This window comes from Aptenodytes patagonicus, chromosome 6, assembly GCF_965638725.1.
Source record: "Aptenodytes patagonicus chromosome 6, bAptPat1.pri.cur, whole genome shotgun sequence".
Taxonomy (NCBI): domain Eukaryota; kingdom Metazoa; phylum Chordata; class Aves; order Sphenisciformes; family Spheniscidae; genus Aptenodytes; species Aptenodytes patagonicus.
This window is the reverse complement of record NC_134954.1, coordinates 43,068,168-43,087,803: the sequence shown is the minus strand read 5'-3', so window position 1 is coordinate 43,087,803 and position 19,636 is coordinate 43,068,168. Positions and strand designations below refer to the sequence as shown.

General features: G+C 38.0%; 1 protein-coding gene across 4 annotated transcripts in view; it reads left to right on the top strand.

Annotated features, from left to right (window-relative positions):
• HECW2 (HECT, C2 and WW domain containing E3 ubiquitin protein ligase 2) overlaps positions 1 to 19,624 on the top strand; it is a 175,675-nt gene extending 156,051 nt beyond the window's left edge. For all 4 annotated transcript variants that reach the window (XM_076342260.1, XM_076342258.1, XM_076342259.1 and 1 more), the window contains 6 exons: positions 462 to 591; positions 1,194 to 1,340; positions 2,031 to 2,145; positions 2,909 to 2,994; positions 4,423 to 4,535; positions 10,010 to 19,624. In XM_076342260.1, the coding sequence (XP_076198375.1) occupies positions 462 to 591; positions 1,194 to 1,340; positions 2,031 to 2,145; positions 2,909 to 2,994; positions 4,423 to 4,535; positions 10,010 to 10,121 (703 nt within the window). In that variant the 3' untranslated portion in view covers positions 10,122 to 19,624. The remainder of the gene's footprint in view (positions 1 to 461; positions 592 to 1,193; positions 1,341 to 2,030; positions 2,146 to 2,908; positions 2,995 to 4,422; positions 4,536 to 10,009) is intronic.
• The last annotated feature ends 12 nt before the right edge of the window (positions 19,625 to 19,636 follow it).

Below are 19,636 nucleotides of genomic sequence, written 5' to 3'. Positions count from 1 at the left end.
AAGCGGGGTATCTGAACAGACTTCTTTGCACAACGAAGAGACGAGAGAGGTGGCAGTGTAGTCACATAAGCAAAAAGGATAGTAGTTGCTTGTTATAAAAACGTACCGTTTCTTTTATGATTTGAATTTTTTGTCTCTTCAATGTATGTATTTTCATAATTCCAAAATATTCGTCACAGGAAACATGGGGCAGACTCACCATAAGCTTAAAAAGCAATGTGTCTTCAAATTAATAAATTCTTGAGTTTTGTATATTAACAAAACTATTTTGTGTTATACAGTAACTGCTATTACTAGGCAAATAAACAGAGATTTGAAGTAGCGTCTTCTTTATTCTACTGATTTTTCTCTTGGCTCCCATTCTCAGTCTGTTTTTCAGGACTGTCCTGTCTGAGTTTAGTTACTGAGCACACACTACTGCCATCACCTGTATTTCTGTGTTTTCTTCTTGTTTATGTTAGACTCTGTGACCTGAGTGACCTGGAATATCTCGATGAGGAGTTTCACCAGAGTTTGCAGTGGATGAAAGACAACGATATACATGATATCCTAGATCTCACATTTACTGTAAATGAAGAAGTTTTTGGGCAGGTGTGCAAGATTCTTAATTTACTTTCCTTTGTGTATTCTGCTATGCTAGATAAACATTTATTTGGACAGAAGAATGATTATCATTCCCTGCTGATTTGAACAACTTTTTATAAAATTCCAGTTGATGAAAACAATGTTGAAATCTAAGGAGGAATTATTATTTGTAACCAGTCAAACATGTCTTCTGGTTAAGGAGATTTTCTGGAGACTATCTGAAATATCAAAATTTTGGATTGCTCTGCTGGAGGTAGTTTACCTGAATTTAATTGTCGCAGAGTTAGCATTCAAACATATCATAACACCTTTGTTATGGTATTATTTAGAAGACTTCACTACTTTAGTCGCTGTAAAGATTGTTTCTTCTTCTCAGCTTATTCTTCATACTAAATACGAAGATTCTTCAGACTAAATGGGATTTAAAATACGATTTTATCCAAAAAAAGATTTGTTGTATGGTCTCTTATTTCACATATTCCAGTTTGCTAAAGTCAGTCTTGGCTAGTGCTTTTGAGGAATTAATTCAACTTAAAAGTTTAAATTATTACAATTCTTTCTTTTGCCTTTATAATACTGTGTTGTCACTCGGTCATTTTTTTCCTAAGATCACAGAACGGGAATTAAAGCCAGGAGGTGCCAATATCCCAGTCACTGAAAAGAACAAGAAAGAATATATAGAAAGAATGGTCAAATGGAGAATTGAGAGAGGAGTTGTACAACAAACAGAAAGTCTAGTTCGTGGTTTCTATGAGGTGAAAAACTCCAAATTGAAATTTACTTTCTTCCTTTATCCTCCCAAAATATTTTTCTCCTCATATACATTTCCCAAATACAGAGTCCCAAAAAGCAGATACATATATAATCAGAAGTGCCCTTACAGATATTCGGGGGGGTGGGGGGGGGGTGGGGGGAGTGGGGTGGTTAAAAAGAAATTATTGTTAGTCATTGACTTAAACACTGTGGTTATATATCTTCTTTAAACTGGAAAATACTATTGATCACTATTTGTATGATTAGCAGTGAATGCTTGCTGAAGTGACCCATCTGTTTCTTCACTGGGCCTTTGAGGGTTTTTGTGCGCATGCCGTACTCAGTGTAACACAGTAGACTGAATGTATTTCAAGGTATTTCTCTCTTACCTGTTTTAACATGGACAATTAAATTGAATGTATTGAACTTAATTTGTCCTGAAATAATTCAATATTATTTGCCAATAAAATTCTCTCCCAATCACTGTGATCCTCTAATGAAACTGAATGGAACCGCAGTGTAAGAAAAAGAAGTCCATTTATTTGCCTTTAAAAAGAAAAAAAACCTTAATTCTTTCAATTTGTGAGAGACATGTTACACGATAAATGTCTTAGCAGCAGACAAGCCTTTTATGGGGAGGCAAAAATCAATAAATGAAGAAATGTTGCTATGCATTTTATTTCCTTTCACAGGTGGTTGACGCGAGGCTCGTGTCTGTATTTGATGCCAGAGAACTGGAACTGGTTATAGCTGGAACAGCAGAAATTGACTTGAGTGATTGGAGAAATAATACAGAGTATAGAGGAGGTAATCTTAATTTTGAATTGTTCACTGACAGTGTTGGGGGGCCTGGAATTACCCAGTTTCTGAGACACTAAAGAACCATCCCATGAGATAGATCTTTAGTATCTTCTGAACTTCTGTGGTTAAGTTTCGTTAGGAGAAGGTAATTTGTCCATTTGAGTTTGCTTCATTGCTTCCCCATGCAGCTCTTCCCTTGCTGTTTTTGGCTGGATAGCTTACAGAGCAGTCTTCTCCACCGAAAGTACTGTGTTCACCTGCACACTAGTAGAGTACCACCCAGACACTGGAGACAAACGGAAATGGTCACCGTTCTTAGTAGGATCTGCCTCTTTTCCACTCTCAGAGACGACAGGAAATTAGAAGTAATCCCAGTGACTGCAGGCTGGCAGTTGAGATAATTTGAAAACAATGGAAGATTTGGGAACTACTTTGAGAGATCCTTGCAGCATCATTTGTAGCTTTAGATACATAAAAAGCACAGCATTGGAATATTTCAAGAACTGGCATTCCTGTTAGTGATTGATTAATGGAAGAAATGCTTGCAAAAGAGATTTCACTCCTTTTTGTCATAGTAAAGCGATTCTCTGCCTTTAAGATTTTTAAGCATTTTAGGAGTATTTTTCTCTCACCTCCTGTCCTTTGCTGCAATTGGATAAAGAAATATGGCATTATTGTGACGAGGGCCAAACTAGGAAAAACTTATTAACTGTTCTCTCAACCACTTTTGTAGCACTTAAAGGTATAAAGGCTCTTCTTGTTTTAACAGGTTATCATGACAATCACATTGTCATTCGGTGGTTCTGGGCTGCTGTGGAAAGGTTCAACAATGAACAACGACTAAGACTTTTACAGGTAAGAAATCAGCTGATCTGTGTAGAAATAGTGCATCGTTAAAATTAGATGCCAAACTAGTCCCATCCAGGTTTATGACATCCAAAAATGATGGTGATGCTGACTAGTGCAAATAACCTGGCAATCCTCAGAGACTAACTGTAATAGTTTTAAGTGACTGAAGCTCACAGCTATTTTTATAGATTTCTAAGTTAAAAATACATTTAAGATACAGTATCTGATGCCAATAATGCTTTACTATTGTTTGATTAAAAGTACATTAAGACTATTAAAGCTAGAAAAGGAAAACTGTGTAATTGGTTATATCATTAGGTAGAAATTTTAATAATATTTGTACAGCTTAGGAAGGAGAAAGCTTAGATGGAAGTTAAAGTGCCTCAAATTAGAAAATAATGATGAAAACCCGAAAATCAGTCCAATTCCATTTTCACTAAGTCAGCCTGCAGAATCCAGTCATCCTGCTGATGAAGGATGAAAACCTCTCAACAGAGGAATATTTATACATGTGGGTTTACTATTGAGTTAATTTTTTTAAAATTCAGATTATCTCTATCATAGCTGTAAAAAACCAGACAAACCCCCACCTCAAACCATACCATGTTCTTGATCTGTTATGAAATCCACTGTTTTTAACAATTCAGAATTTGCATCTGATCATTGAGTTACCTTGTATGAGTATCGATCAAGGATTTTCTTTTTTTTATATGTTTAAGTACTTAAAAAAAGGTCTGTAAAAAGCAGTGCAGGACATCTCATTTGATGGAGAGGCAGAGATGTCTGCTTATATGTTCCTGTCACATCTGTTAGGCAAAAGTTTTTATCATATCCAGAGCATTAAAAATTAAGTAGCCTCTGATCTGTCAAAAACCATGTTTGACATGACAGGTTCTAACTAAATCTGCTCAATAGACAGCATTTCAGCAAATGGCAGTGGGATTCTACCTAACCTTCAGAATTTAGTCCTTTCCTTATAGTATTTAATAATGGTTTATAAAGATATTGAAATCCACATGGCCGAAAAGGCTTAACACGAAGCCATTATCATATATGATTACTTTTCTATTAGTTCCTCTTAACACAGAATAAAAACAGTAGGGAAAAACTCACTTAGGCCTAAGTTTAAGTAACTTGATATTAGTAGTGTTTTATTCTCCAGTATTTATGTAGCATAATTACTCTTTCAAAGAGAAACCTTTGAAAGAAATTAATCTGGCAAGTTGACTTTTCTAGAGCCCTATCAGGAAATGGTCTCTTTTCCCTTAGCCTCCATTTAAAGTAGCATTTATTACTTGCACCTCACAAGTTTCTGTACTTTGCAAATGCTTTTACATAAGCATTTGGACTTCAGTGGGTATGCTGATATAAATAAATTTCTAACCCGCATCATCTGTGTTTCCAATATCCGTGATGTTTTGTTTGCACTGGCAGTTTGTTACAGGCACATCCAGCATACCTTATGAAGGATTTGCCTCTCTACGGGGCAGCAATGGTCCGAGAAGATTTTGTGTAGAGAAGTGGGGGAAGATCACTGCTCTTCCAAGGTACAACTGTGTGTGTATTAATGCTAGAGATACTTTAGAATTATCAGTTACTGGGATTATAGATAAGCTGTTTGAGAAACATAAACAAGTTTTAACTGAATATGCAAATATACTATGCCTTACATGAAAATTTACTTCACCGTTGTTCCAGTGTCTGATGCATCCGTTTTTCTTTGAATGCAATTTTTTTTTCTCGTAAGATGGACAAGGCAGTGTAACTGTGGCTGACATCCGTATTGTAATGCTTTTTTCATAGAAACTTATATTAGAATGATAACTACTTCTGAATTTGATTTTGTTATATTTTGATTACATGTGCAGTATTTACTTCCTGAACAATGCAGTTCATCACTTAGAAGCAAAGATTAATATGAATTAAAATTAAATAGCACTTGTGACTCTGAGTGAAAGCTAATACCAGACTTTTTGGATTAGACACACACAGCCTTTACAGTATAGTTTAGTCATGTAATTTTTATGCTTTGTCTGATGTCAAGAGTGTTAAAAAATATGGAGGAGGCAAGTTACGAACTGCAAAAGAGGTGTATTTTGAGGAGGGGTTTGAGGTACCTCTCATTTGACTTAAGAGGCAGCACAGGGACAAGAGAAGGTGAAGAGTTCAAAGAGTACAAGTAGGGTCAACTGAAATATGTGAAAAGGGTAAAGAAAGAGCATGAGAGTCCAAGATACGAAAGCAGGAGTTGAGTTGTACAAGGCAGGATCTAGCCTTTTCTATATTGTGATCGGGCTGATACGTTTCTAGGAGATTTCCTTTCATCCAGTTCTATAATTCTGTAGCCTCTAGAATGGGTTAACAGTGGTTAGAAATACAGATTAGTGTGCGGAGTGTGGGTGGACTAACTCCACTTAATCAGATCTCAGGTTTAGTATGCTGCTTATAGCCTGTGGTAGTAGTCTTCGGCTAGGGTCATCATGGAGGAAATTCAACCCTAATTCTAGCCCATTCCTCTTAAACAAGATTCCTCAGGAATAAGTTGCATTCAAAGTCTCTTTTTAGACACAGGGCGGCTGTCAGACACACAGTTTCTTTGACCAACAACACTTAGCTTTTTCCTCCAGCATAAAGTCAGATGCAGAGATGTCTCTTGGGTCGGCTCCTGCCTGCAGGCTGCCATTTGAACCGCCCTGAGAAAGTCAAAGACGCAGAAGTGGCACTGTAAAATCCACAGACACCGCAGGTGATCTTTAAACAAAGCCATCTTCCCAGTTTACAGTACAAACAAGAGCCAGGCAACTGAGGATTAAAGATAAGCAAATCCTGGAAATTGCTATTTCAGATCAAATACTCTAATATCTTTTGGGGGCCTAGTAATACCTTGTTGCCCGATAAGTCCACTTTACAGTTTGATTATGATTGACCTACGGACTAGCTTTGATTCTGTTTAAAAAGCAAAAGCTTTGATTTTTTTTAAATTATTTCCAACTTCAAAATGTAAGATTTCTTTGTGAGTTCAAGTTAAAAGAGATTGTGGGAGTTTTTCCATACAGTCTCTAATACTGGAATTCCTGGTGCTAACAAGCACAGCTTGCAGTGTGGAAAAGGTCAGGACATGCCTGAACAGGATGCTCAGAATTTCCTCTGAAAATGTTATAGAGCCCTGGTTGTAATAAACTGCAGAATAAAACTTCTTCATCTAGTGCAATATGGAGAAACATGTTGAGAATCTTAGCTACCATAAGGTGTTCAGCAAGTGTAGGGGAAATGCCAACTCTTCACATTTAGGAGAATGTATCATGCCCTTGAAGTTTCATTTATGATTCCCTTGCTTAGGAAACATTTGATTTTTGTCTCTGTGGATAGTTTTTAACATACAAGTGTGAGAATTTAAATAAACTAACATGCTTGTTTTGTTAAAATAAACAACTGCATATGACAAACACCTACAGTTGTCATGAGCTGGCAATTCCTGGCATTCATACGTGGAACCTTGATCTCATAAAAAAATAAATGATCTTCCATGTTTATGCTTAAATAGGCTAAGCCCTAAGCAGAGAGGAGTATTTGCATTTTTACATATCTAGTTCCTGCATGCAGTGTAGCTTCAGCCTGTGTCTCACCAGCTTCAAAGACTTACTGTGCAAACACCAAGTAGTACTGGCTTGAAGGTAAGACATCGTTAACAACGACCCCGAGTAGCAAACTTTCAAGAGATTTCCAAACAAGACCTACATGTGTAAACACATTGCTGCATCTGCTGAGAATGCTGCCCTAGGACTCTGTGACTCTTACTGATTCCCAGATAACTAAAGCATTTGTGTTAAGGCACTGTCACTCACTCATAGCAGTGTTATACTTTGCAAATTGCCCTTTTGATTTCAGTGGGAGTGCTTGTGAAATTTGATAATACTTGGTGTGAGGGTGGCAAAAGCTAGGACTCAACAAGTCAGTGGATTTTATGTTTCTTCCTCTGTTTCTAAAAAAAAATATTGCACTGCTGAAAACACACAGAAATACCCATTCCCATCTCTTCTTCCTGATTTTGAGACACAGAAGGCAACTAATATACTTAGGGATGAGATTGTGGTCTAAGCAGCTGTGAATATAAACATAAAAGTATTTACTAGATGTCTACCTAGTTCCCACTGTTCTGACTGCTGTGTAATCACTTCTGCTGATCAAAATATCACTAATCAAAATAGTGATATTTCTGTGAGGTGCATGTTAGGTTGCCTAGCTTGTATCACTGTCTTTTACACTAGTAAGTCATTAGCACATAAAGGGCCCTGAAAAGATCATCATTACTTTAACTATTGCTATCCCCGATGCCACTTCTACTTCCTTCTTTCGCACTGTGTTGTAGATTACGCTAAATCGGTGGAGGGACTGTTACTCTTTCAATTCACTTACATGCTGAGAAATTGGTTCCAGGCTCATTGCTGTACGTTATATATATGTGCATGTGATGATTCACATGCAAACAGTATTTATGTCCGACTGCTGGATTTTAACCCTAAGTCACTCTATTTTACTACTGTAATCAAAATGAAGGGGAGATTAATTGGGAATCTAGACTTCAGGAACCAAGATGGTTTTTCATGTTGTCATAAAATGTGAGTCCAGGAAGATGAACAGTTAGTACCCATGTGGTTTGAAATGTTGGAATGGGAAAATACTGTCCAGAGGAAAAAAAAAAACCAACAAACCTTTCTTCTCGAAGACTTACGAAGTTGCTTGCTAGGGTGAGAAAGTCATGCATTCCCTCAGAAGACAAAGATCTTAAGTTTTTGTCTTTTTTAATGACTTGGTTTTCCAAAGTAGGTGACTGCATTTTCAAAATTGCCCTCAAAATTAAGATAGAACTCAGTGCTCTTAATAAATGTAAACAACATGCTGGTGTACTATTAAACCAGTTTGTAATGAATCCCTTGCTAATTATATACTATGTCTTTTATAATTTGTGGTTTTATGGCCCACACAGCATGATCCATAGTTCTAATGAGCGGCTGTCAGCCCCGTGCAGCAGAAGCATGTGGTTAGACTGCTAATTGCCTAAGACACACTCCACACTGAACTCAAGGGATCACTGAGTTCCAGTTGCCCATTTGCTGCTGGGTCTAAATCTGTCTTTTTTCAAAAGGGAAATGTCTTTTTCTTTCTTCTTTTTAAAAAAAAAAAAAAAGTGCAGGGAATGCAATAATAATTTAATCTATATCACAGATATTACTTTGTAAGGTTTTTGGAAAGGCAAACGAGGAGTACAAAGCAAGCTTTCCTCCAGGAGCCTTAGAGGGCTGGAAGGGTGGAGCAATTTAACCAGGCCCCTGGAATACAGGGTGGGGAAATGCCCTCTTTGCTATACCGCATGTACTAGCAATATGCTTCTAAGCGTACTGTATTTGGGGAGGATGCAAAATTCAATGCTTTTTTAAGTGACTGCATATTTGATGTTTGGACTGTGTTTATAATAATAGTGTGACCTTCTGTACTGTGTATACATTTCTTCAGCCTGATATTTTTATGACACTATAAGGCTTGTAACTGAGTGTTTCACCTTCAGTAAGGGCTTGTAATGGACTCATGTTTTTAACAAACAAGATTAACCCACTTCGCTTCATGTTCCATCCCCATAGTCGGGAGCTGAGAGCCACTTAAAACGGCAATTAATAAATTTGCTCCCATGGAAGGCAGCACTTTCTGGCTCAGAGAAAGCTCAGTACAGGTCTGTGGTAGACACTCAGATTTCTGGGAGTGATTAGGTTAAATGAGTTGCATTTGCTGCGAGCAGGGAGCTTTTTCAGTCCTTCCATTGACATTATACACTTACGCCTAATATGGGTCATACTGATGAAGGGCAGGTCACTGCTGGAAAAGTTTGTTTCTCAGCTGGATTGTATTTAAATAACTTGGTGATGTGTTTTATTACAAAAGAATAAAGTCTTTGTAAACAGAGACCTGCCAAAATACAAAAAGGTTTTAATCCTCTAAAATCAGTCTAAAGTGAGGCTTTAGTACAAAGCTTCGGAGCAGAAAAGATGTCTCTTCCAGCTTTTCTTCATGTCATTTCTTCCTCAAGAACCCATCACATTAATCGTTATGCTATTCACTAGAGCAGGCTCATGCACAATAGTGTTTTAGAAAGTATTATCCTTAGCCTGCCCTGAGGTCAGGCAATGATATCCGTTATTCTGCTAAGAGGAGAAACTTCTATTATCTCCCTTTTCATTCCCTGAAAGAGGTTTTGAGAGACAGTTCCAAGTGTGTCAAAAAACTGAAGTAGATGGACTTTGGAAACTGAGAAATAAACCACCTGGTTGTCCTCTTAAGAAAGCAGGATGGTATGCTAGAGGTACATGCATAGTTTTCTGTAATTACAAAAAGTATTATTCTAAAGGTTGTTGGCTTGCAGGGCCAGATATGTACATAGTGTAAATCAGCACAAGCAGTAACTTCCCAAGAACATGATCCATATGCCAAGGAAATGTAGAAGGAAGAGCATCTAATTTGTCTGTCCTTTATTACTGTGGGATTGTTTCCTGTATATCTTGAGTATTTTTTAATATGTGATCAAATCTAATATCTTATGCATATTCAATGTACTGAAATATCTTGTTTATGATTACAAATACAGTATTCAAGTATCATCAGTACAGGAAAAATACTACTTCTCAGAAGATACATTTAAAGCCAAGGTTTCAGAACAGGCTATTTGAATTGTACCATGTTATATTATTCTTTTCTCATGCACATTAATGGATAAAATTTATCCCACGCCTTTTGGGCTGTCAGTGTGTTTCTAAAGACCTTCATAAATGCTTCTGACTGGCTTATTTTAATTAGAAAAAAGTAGATTAAACGTCACTACCTGTTCAATTGGCAAACATCATTTGACAGAACAAAGTCTTCTGAAAGAATACTATCTGCCCATCTCTACGCAAGCACATACCAGTCTGTGTGTTCTTTTGAACTTTTAAAATAATGTACTTCTTCATCCCCTCTTTTTTTTCCCCCTCAGGGCTCACACTTGTTTCAATCGTCTGGACCTTCCCCCGTATCCATCATTCTCTATGTTATATGAAAAACTGTTGACAGCAGTTGAAGAGACAAGTACTTTTGGACTTGAGTGATACACAAACCACAGTGCCCAGCTCATTGGACTTTTGTGGATCTGTCTTCTCAAGGAGTGAATGAACGTTTGTATTGGATTTCCTAGAGGAAAATTGTTTCACGATGCAATTCAAGTAATGAGGTTCCATGAAAGAGCTTATGAAGCAATTAAAAAGCATTGTGGTAGTGGCAGAATTCTCTACAGTGAAACTAGAGTGTGCCTGATGTGCAGGGAAAACCGAGTCTTGCAATCCATGGTTTTTCAGGACGGCCAAACTTCTTAAGTTTCTGTTCTGAGGAAACAAGAAACGTGATTCCATGTTGTGATCAACCTGGCTACTGCAAAACTGACATGCACCCGAAAACTGGATTTCGTCAAAGTTGTTGAACAGAAAATTCAAGTCAAAATGTGAAATCATTCAGCCCTTTACCTACCCAGTAAATTATCAAAACATCATACAATAGATTTTTTTTTTTTTTAAATTCATGAAGGTACATTACTTTATGCCATATGTTATAATAGCATATCCAGTACTTTCTTTACCTAAGATTATGAGTGCCTGCATGGTGTGCACCATAGAGCTCAAGTTCCTGGGGCAGAAGTGAATTGGAAGGAAAGTCAGCAACAAAGGATCTAACAACAATGGCTTGCATTAAGGAGGTTTGTGGAAATGTGTTTGCCAGTGGTGTGTATGACAAAAGATGAGCTGTTAGAAGGAACTTAATAAGACTGATTTTATGCTTTATACTGCATGGAAACTATTTTAAGAAGAAACTAGCAATTTATCACAGCATATCAGGAAAAAAACCCTAACACAGTGACTTCCGTTTATTTTTATAGGTTCATTATATTATGTTTCTTAGAGTATGAACAGGAAACAAGCAAACTAAAACGCTATTTCTGTTTTTGTCACTTTCCATGCTTGAACAGACATTCTGCTAGTGTTTATTCTTTAAGCACTCTCAAGGGAAAAAAATGCCTTTTATTTTTATAAGAGTAAAAAAACTCCCAAAAATACTTTGCACTGAATGTACCAAAGTTGAAGGGACATTGTGATCTGACTGACAGCAAACTACATCACTATAAAGTATCTGTAAAAATGCTTAGGAACCAGGCTTTCTTCACGGTGCCATGTCTATAGATATCAGGACTGTGCACATAAGTAATAATTTTATAATACTATACGTGATACTGTAATATGCATTTATTTTAAATGCATCCGAGTCATTTTTCATGCATTGGATAACTTAATGCAGTGGAGTTTAATACTGGTATTTCATATACTCCCCACAACCTTTTATTTGTACAGCACCATAAAACACTAGCTCATTTGGAAACCCATGAGTAACCTACTTCAAGGTGAGCCACTGGTCATAATGCCACTGTCCCGTATCAGTGAACACCTACAAGATGTAAACTGTTCATAGTGTCTAAGCTTGCATTTTCACTGATAAATAGTTTGCTTATCAAATGTTATTTGAAAGAGGTTTTTATGGCATATTAAGCACTGCATGGACACCAATTTCTTTATGCTTAATTTTGCTGAAATACACGAGGCTTGCTCGCATCTATTTTTGGTACTTTCCTCCAGATGGTCTTGTGGAACACTTGGGCAGCTGCGTGCCGTTTCTTGTACAGCTGCTGTCACGCAGTGCATCCACCACACTTTAAAATTCCAGGAAGTTGCACTTGGATACTGGATGACAAGAACGTGAATCCAGCTTTGCACGAGCCCTCTTGATAGCGCCGAAGCACAGCAAGCCCTGTTCTGTGGGAAAAGTAGCTTTTGAAGTAACATTCTCACTTCGGAGTCTCTTGAAAAGGCATCCCAGGGAGGTATCCTGCTTCTTCTTGTGGGATTTTTTTTCCAATGGAGGTGAATGTCTGTGGAGATGTTGTCAGCAAAGACTGCCACTCCACCCTCCAAGTTGGAAGGCAAGTGCAGCCGTGGTCATGGCAGCAAAGACTGAGAAAACCCTTCAGGCTTACTGAGAAAATGTTACCTGCGCAAAGGAAAACCCACTTGCAAAATCAGAGTGAAAGCATTTATTTCAGGAATAACTGAGCTTTCTGCATGACATCTGGGACTCGCTTAAGTAACATAGGTTTTCTTACACTACTTCTGGCTGGTATGAAGTAGCAAAGAAAAATCCAAACATGTCACCCTATTTTTACACGTATATTTATCAGTCTTTGCCAAGATTGCATGTCACAGATCCTAATGCACATCTTTTTTTTCAGTACATGAATGAGCAGTAGGCAAACTGACTTTTGATCAGGTCACTCCAGCATGGCTCACGTTTCATATGATCCATTCACTGAGTAGCTAAAACTCTGGCACTCGAAGCAGAATGCAGCTTTTGATTGGTTGAAGGACTGCAGAATTCTGATTTTACAATACTGTGTTATCTGTGGTCTAAAAAGGAGATTTCCCAGGTGGAAACTGTATCTACAAGTTTTGAACCAGAAACTCTTTGGAATGAACAGTTTAAATATTTGGCACAAAGTAAGTTTATACTAGTCTGCCTTTTAAGTTATGCTTTTGTACAAATCAAAAACAATAAAGGCATCTTGTCATTTTTTTTATTTAAATATATCTACTGCACACATTTGTTCTGTATTTATGCATATATAAATAATTGAAATCAGTCATGATGATCTGGCATTCTGTAACGATGTGACAGGGTAACCAGTGGGGCAGTTGTCAGTTAAAAAAAAAACTTAAAAAATCCAGAATCCCTGTAGCATTAAGACCAAGAGAGACTGAGGAGAAGCTGCTGCTTCCTGCTTTGCTGCCAGTATCACCTGGGGGACTCAAGGAAAACGCTATTTGAAAGTGATGAGGAGTTAGCTACTGAGATATGGCTACCTATGGTGCCTCGAGCACTTGGCTGGCTGTTTGTGATGATATAAGCGATGGTGCTGCTCTGAAGAGATTAGCAGGGAGGGGAGTATAGGAAAGGAAGCCTGAGCTTTCTCAGATACCCTGGTCTCCTGGCTACTGCTTGGAATATTCTCCCTTTGGTGTGGGAAGCCATTCCCGTTAAACGTGTCCCAAGTGAAAGCTAACTTTCATGTCCTGCAGATGACTGCAACAGGCGACCATGGAGCTTTTGCTTATGACATGCTGTGGCAAGCGTGAGGGTCCAGATAGAGAAAGACTGAGAAGCCTTTCTGAAAGCTCTGTATCTCCTCAGACCTTTTCCAGACGGTGCTAAGGAGCTTTGCATTTAGGGAGGGAAAAAAAGCCAGCCAACCTGAAGCAGACAAAAGATTCCCTTCAGCTACAGTGTGATGACAGCTTGTACTAACTTAACGTGCAGCATCTCTATCAGACAGAGTCTGGCTGGGGAGGTGCCCACAAGAGTTACAGTGAGATGCCCATGTTCCCTGCTCTGCCGGGAAGCGGAGCCACACGTTGCTAGCCAAAAAGCAGCTAGCAGGTCCCCTGGCAGCACAGCGCGTGCCAGTGGCCTCTGTCCCCGGCACCCCAGGGCCAAGCCCACCTCTTCCCAGCTCCCAGCATCCCAGCCAAGCAGAGGTGTGCTTTGCTCACCTGGCACTGCCAGCAGTCAGTTTAACCATAACACTCCTAAATACCCCGGAAAAGCTTGCCATCAATGGAATTATGCAATGCGGCACCTACTGTAGCAAGCAGTTACCTGTTCAAAATCTGCAAACCAGCAGCAGTTAGGGTAGCAGTGTTTACACCCACAGCAGGCAGGAGACAGCCATCTGCTACCTCTGTCACACCGTCAGCAGCACCTTGCAGGGTAACACAGGAGAGCCTCCTTTCAATCCAAAATAAAATCCAATTTAACACACAATCCTGCTGAACAGAAGCAAACCCTTCCCCCCACCCCGCCTGCTGGTTTTCCTTAGTATTAATCAAATAATTGCCCTTTTTGCTTTTAAACATAATTTTCATTATCCTTGTAGTGAACCTACCATAAAAAGGTGTTAATATGGCTTAGAGAGTATCTAAGGTGGAACCCATCTGCGTACACAGGCCTGCTGGGCACCACGCAAACTCCACATTGAAGCGGTTAACCTCGGGTCATACAGTGTATGGTGAATATATGTAATCTTTGGGGAAACTGAAAATGTGGGCAGCAGCATGCTGGCAGGACATCAGACAAAGTTTCTGGCATGAGTTAAACTGGCAGAGCACCAGACTGGTAGTTTGCTCAGTTTAAAATTATAGGAAAGAAAAGAGTTTTGTGGTTTCTTATGTATTTTTAATCCTTTTAAAAGTATAAAACCAAAAAAAGCTTCCTTCTGAAGCATTCGGAATGGTATCATCTGGTTGCTGAATGTAATCTCAGCAGTATTAATTGCAGAAGTTTACTGGATTACTGCAGTTGTAGCTGCAGAGGTTTATGGAGATACTTGCAAGCACGCTGTCTCTGGTCTGAGGGAACTCCTATTCACAAAAGGGGAATTTGCAGCAGCTGTGTTTGAATAGTCTGTATAAGTTCATTTCCCATAGCTTGAAGCAAGTTAATTCTTTTCAGCAAATGAAAATTAGTTGTATTAAATTATACTAGTAGTTATGTTTTTCTTGCCATTGTTTTTACGTGGAGGGGTAATTTATTCCTGTTAGCACTAATGGGAATTGAGCAATAAGTTTGGTCTCCAGTTGTAAGATTACAGACTTAGCTTCAACATTAACCTTACAGTATTAATACTCAACCACTGCTGTTTCCCCTTCTTATCCTTTCCTCCCTGGGCAAGCAAACTGAACTCCAAGCAAAATTTCAGAATAATTACTCAAACCTGGCTTCTTAAACTGTTTGCATTTTGGCTCAGTTATGCAGTACGAAACAGAACTGCGGAAATGTTACGGGCTGACTAGCTCACCAATTGCAAGTAAAAAATCCTTTACAATTTTATTAGCGCAACCACAGTGGCTGCTGTTGGACTAGTCTAACTTTTTGCCTAAATATTTTACAATAAAAAAGAGTTTAGGGGGTTGAACTTGAAATTGCTTGTTTGCTGGAAAAATAAATATACATTGGGTAAATAGTAGGGGAAAAGAAGAACTTTACTGTAAAGCCAGTAAGGCTAAAAACCTTTTTACAACCCATTTTTGTTAGCAGTATGCAAAATTATAAAGCTGACCATATAAACACACAGTTTTCACCATGTGTGTTGGTTTATGTTTTGCATCTCTTTCAAACAGACCACGAGCTTCATAGTGCTTCTGTTCAGTTTCAGACTGACTAGTTTCAGCACTAGACTACTACTATTTAGAATGTTCATTGCTATGAAAAGTTTTTTATTCAAACATTTCTAGTATTTTCTAAAATAATTTTACTGTAAAGAAAGGCATTGTTCAGGTTGAAACTTCATTTAGGGCTCTATTTCATAGGCTTTTGCTCAGAGCCGTGTTATGCCGTAGGTATTTTAAGGTAAACTCAAGATTAATTTGAGAGTTCTATTTAATATCAATGACGCTATAATGATCTTCTGGTCGCACTTTAGAAAGGCTCCTCCTGACTGCAGGTAAAAGGATGACAGTCAAGGACTCCTCTGGAATGGTTATAATCCATTGTAGTATCTGTATGTATTCAAAATGCAATTAAAATATCTCCTGAGGACTATGTGAAATAATCACTACACTCATTGATTAGCCCCCTTCTAAATCAATAATTGGAATTTTGAACTTGTTTCCTTTATGTACCAAATGCAGTCAGATTGCATTGCAGAATAATAATAATAATAATTTAACTACAGATGTATTCTGACAGATCTCTTAAAGTTTTGGTGAATGCAAAAGGGAGCAGAGCTAGGCTTCTTTGAATCCTTCCTCCCTTTAAAAAACTTCTGAATAATGAAAATTGTTTTGTTTTTCAGTTGTTTCTTTTTGAGAGCTTTCAGAAATTTCTCACTCAGCCCCTACTAGAAAAAGCCTTGTCTACTTAGAGGGCTTTTGCTAAGCACTCAGGATGTGTATCGTTCCACTAATTTAGCACCGTTTTGTGCTGACATCAATGTAACCAGCTTTTAAATGTATAGACCTACAAAAGTTCACAGGACTCTGGTCTCCCTTATTCTGGGCTGCTTTCCAAAGGCCAGCCGTCCTCTCCCTTTTAATTGCACATAATCCTACAATCACCCAGAGACAATTGCTGACCACCTATGCTGACTGTAGCTATAGTATCAGAGTAAGATTGTGGGTTTGTTTATTTTTTCATCAAGAATTAAACTGCTCTCCCTTGCAACAAAAGCAGCTCCCTTCAGTCCAGAGGGTCGACAGGATCATAGTTACTCTGACATCTAGATTGTGAGCAGTTTAAGAAAAATAGTCATAAAAGTTTTTTGGAAAACAGTTGATTAGGTATCCAAGGGTAAAATGTTCTTTGATTTTGGTTTTGCAAAATTAGTAACGAGGCAGGGGATTTTTCTTGCAATGTTTCCTATCACCAGAATTTTTCAGCCCCCATGGGCTGCTTCAGGCCGTTGGCTGGAAGGGTGAGTAGCTCTTGCGGTGAGGCAGGTGAGCGCTGACCCAGAAATCACGGCAGCAGTTGATTTATTACCTTAGTGAGGACTGTGCCTTCCACAGATGGTGGCTTTGTCACGGTTGAACTGGTTTCTTCCAAAAGCTCGTTCATATCTGCACTGCCTGTTAATTGCAATACAAGCAGCTCCTGACATACTCCATTGACTATTTGGCACCTCTCATTTTAAATGAGAATTACAATTTTTAGTTAGAAATACTCATCTAGCAGTATAAATCAGGACAATAAAAGAAGATTTTGCTGAGACATCATATTTGATTGCCCTGCTGACTGCAGTCAGACATGGGGGCTGAGTAATTTTAAAATAGATTACTGTATGAATAAGCAAGTAAATCTCAGAAGCTTCATAAATAATGCTAAGGAAGGAATGTAATTGTAGGTGCTGTAATGATAAGATATGGCAGTTCCACACAGCAGATAAAGCATACAAAATGCAACCATGGAATAGTGCTAGAGAGAAGACAAGACTGAAAGGGTGGAGACAGAAAAAGGACTACTCTTTGCAAATAGGGAGCAGGACAGTGAGCCGTGCTGGCCCCTGGGTATACAAAAGGGGATACTTTTTGCTTGAAAATTAGACTATGATAATATACCCAGGAAAATGTCTATTCATCCTGAAATACATTAGTGTTACTGCCACTGCAAGACATATTTTGCCTAATGATTAAGTTTTGAAAATCTAAAGTACACAATCAAAAAACTTACTTCTGTGTTGGTTTTTCTTGTTTTATTGGTTTGGGTTTTGTTTTTTTTTTATTTGGACTACTCTCAGGAAAATGAAGGCTTCTAAATAAAATAAGGGTGGTGTTTGGAAGTCCTCTTTACACTTATTATTTGTACAAATAATTATTGTGTTTATTACTAGCTGCATTTGGCAAGAGAAATAGTATCTGATAAGAAGTTAAATCACCACTACCAAAGGTCACGTTCATTTTAAATGTGATGGGCCAATGCCCTAACATTTAAATATGTGAAAATGTAGATATTTATTTTAGATGGTTGGGATTTGTGTTATGGTTGCATAAGAACCATGCCTTTCCATAAAGAGTGTTTTGCCATTCTGGGATTGACAGGACATTTCTAAAGCTTATTTAAGGTAATAAAAATATTCTCGATGATCTAGTTAGCTTTGGCCAAGCTGATGTGAGTCTTGCTGCCATTCACGCTCTCTAATGACATTAGCAGAAAAAATACTGTGTAAGAGGGTAGGAAGATTTCAGCATCTGGTTCTCTACCTAAAAGCTGACCTGGTTCTTTACCTGAAAGCCAAGACTATTGGATAAGTTAGTGTAAGAGTCAAAAGAATAATTCCTTGCAAGTTTTCTTCTTCAACATGGTAACTGAGGTGGTAAGAGTTTTATATAAACTTTAAGTCCTAAACTAGAAGATAACTAGTACTTTGGACCATAATGGTTCAATAGTTCCATACAGCAGGACATTTTTCTGCAATGAGTCTGCAACACTCAGGAGGCGGCTGTTTATTATCAGCATTGCAGGGAGGAAGAATTGTAATACTACTAAGTACATAAATCATCTTGGGAGGATGCTTTTTCTTTGTACTCTGTTTTTCCTTGGCATGACATAGTCTTGAGGGCATCCATGAATCCTGATCAGCAAGGCTGCTTTTTGTGTAAGTGGCTGAACATTTGTACTTGTAAGGGCTAGTACAGTATGGAAGGGGAAAACTTTAGAGAAAGAAGGTACTGAGGGATGTGGTGTGGAATACTGGTACCCTCAAGTCAGTCAATATTCTTGCCCTTCCTAGGCTACAGTTCGGGTTATTCAGCATGTTTGAAAGCACATATAGTTTTACAAGTTTTTGTAGTGGGGATGCAGGCATCCAGAATCTAACAGATACATAAGTGCATCTCCCTCATTTTTGACAATTACTTGATATAATTTTATACCAAGTTCTTTGTTTTTAAAGAATTTCAGGCACCGAGAATACAGAGTGCGTATTTATTTCTAAGCTTTAAGTAGAACACGTGGTGTATTTTTTAATCCTTGACATACTTTTTAGTTAAGTGTTCACAAGACTGTATATCAAATACAATACCAAGTTTTTCTATCTTTCTACAAGCCAATTTAAGTTTCATCTCAATTTGGTATATGTCTTTCACAAAACACTAAATGGGGAATATGTGCTTCAAGCATTAAGATGGTGTATGTCCTTTTCTCCATTTACATTGCATTACATTTCACTTTTTTTCTTTGAGGCAGAGAGCGCAGATACAAAATGCATTGAGTGTATTACAGGGGCACACAATGTGTTTTGTTGTGCCTGGCTTCAAGGAATGTACTATTAATGTTTGACTGCTCACAGATTTGCATAATTATCTACTCAGTTGAATACAGGACTGTTGTGTTATATTTCCTGTTATTCAAAAACATTTGGGGAAATGATTTTTCAGTGTATAATTTTATTTTCATACTGATCTCTATTTTGTTTAAGACCATGTTTCATCATTACATCACTTAATTAAAATAAATCTTCTTACAAAATCCACTTTGGAAATCAACTCTTTTATTGTGCCTCTGAATATATCGTAACATCATTTTTTAAATGAGCACCTCTTATCTCTAGATCATTCTATGTCCTTTGCAGCATTTTAAAACCTTTAGAGAAACCACAAGATACTCTTTCTTACATCACCTTTTCGAAGTGACTTCTGGTGGGCTATGGAGTCTCGTGTGTTACAAATCGTAATTTTGGAAGCAGAGAAAGTAAGGATTCTGCAGCCATATGCAACATAATGTGAACGAGAACTACATATGAAACAAAGACTATCACAAATTAAGCGAACAAAGCACCAGATACTACAGTCAACATGTTGGAGAGGCCCAGGCTTCGTGAAAGAGTCTCTGCTTTTGAATGGAGCATCAGAACTGGCAGCGACAGTGGCTGTAACTCAGAAAAGCACTGTATTTTCACAGGGAAATATCTTCAGGGAAAAATGTATTTTTCTGTCTTTAATAAAAGTCGGTGGCCCCCACAAAAGATTTCCTCCTA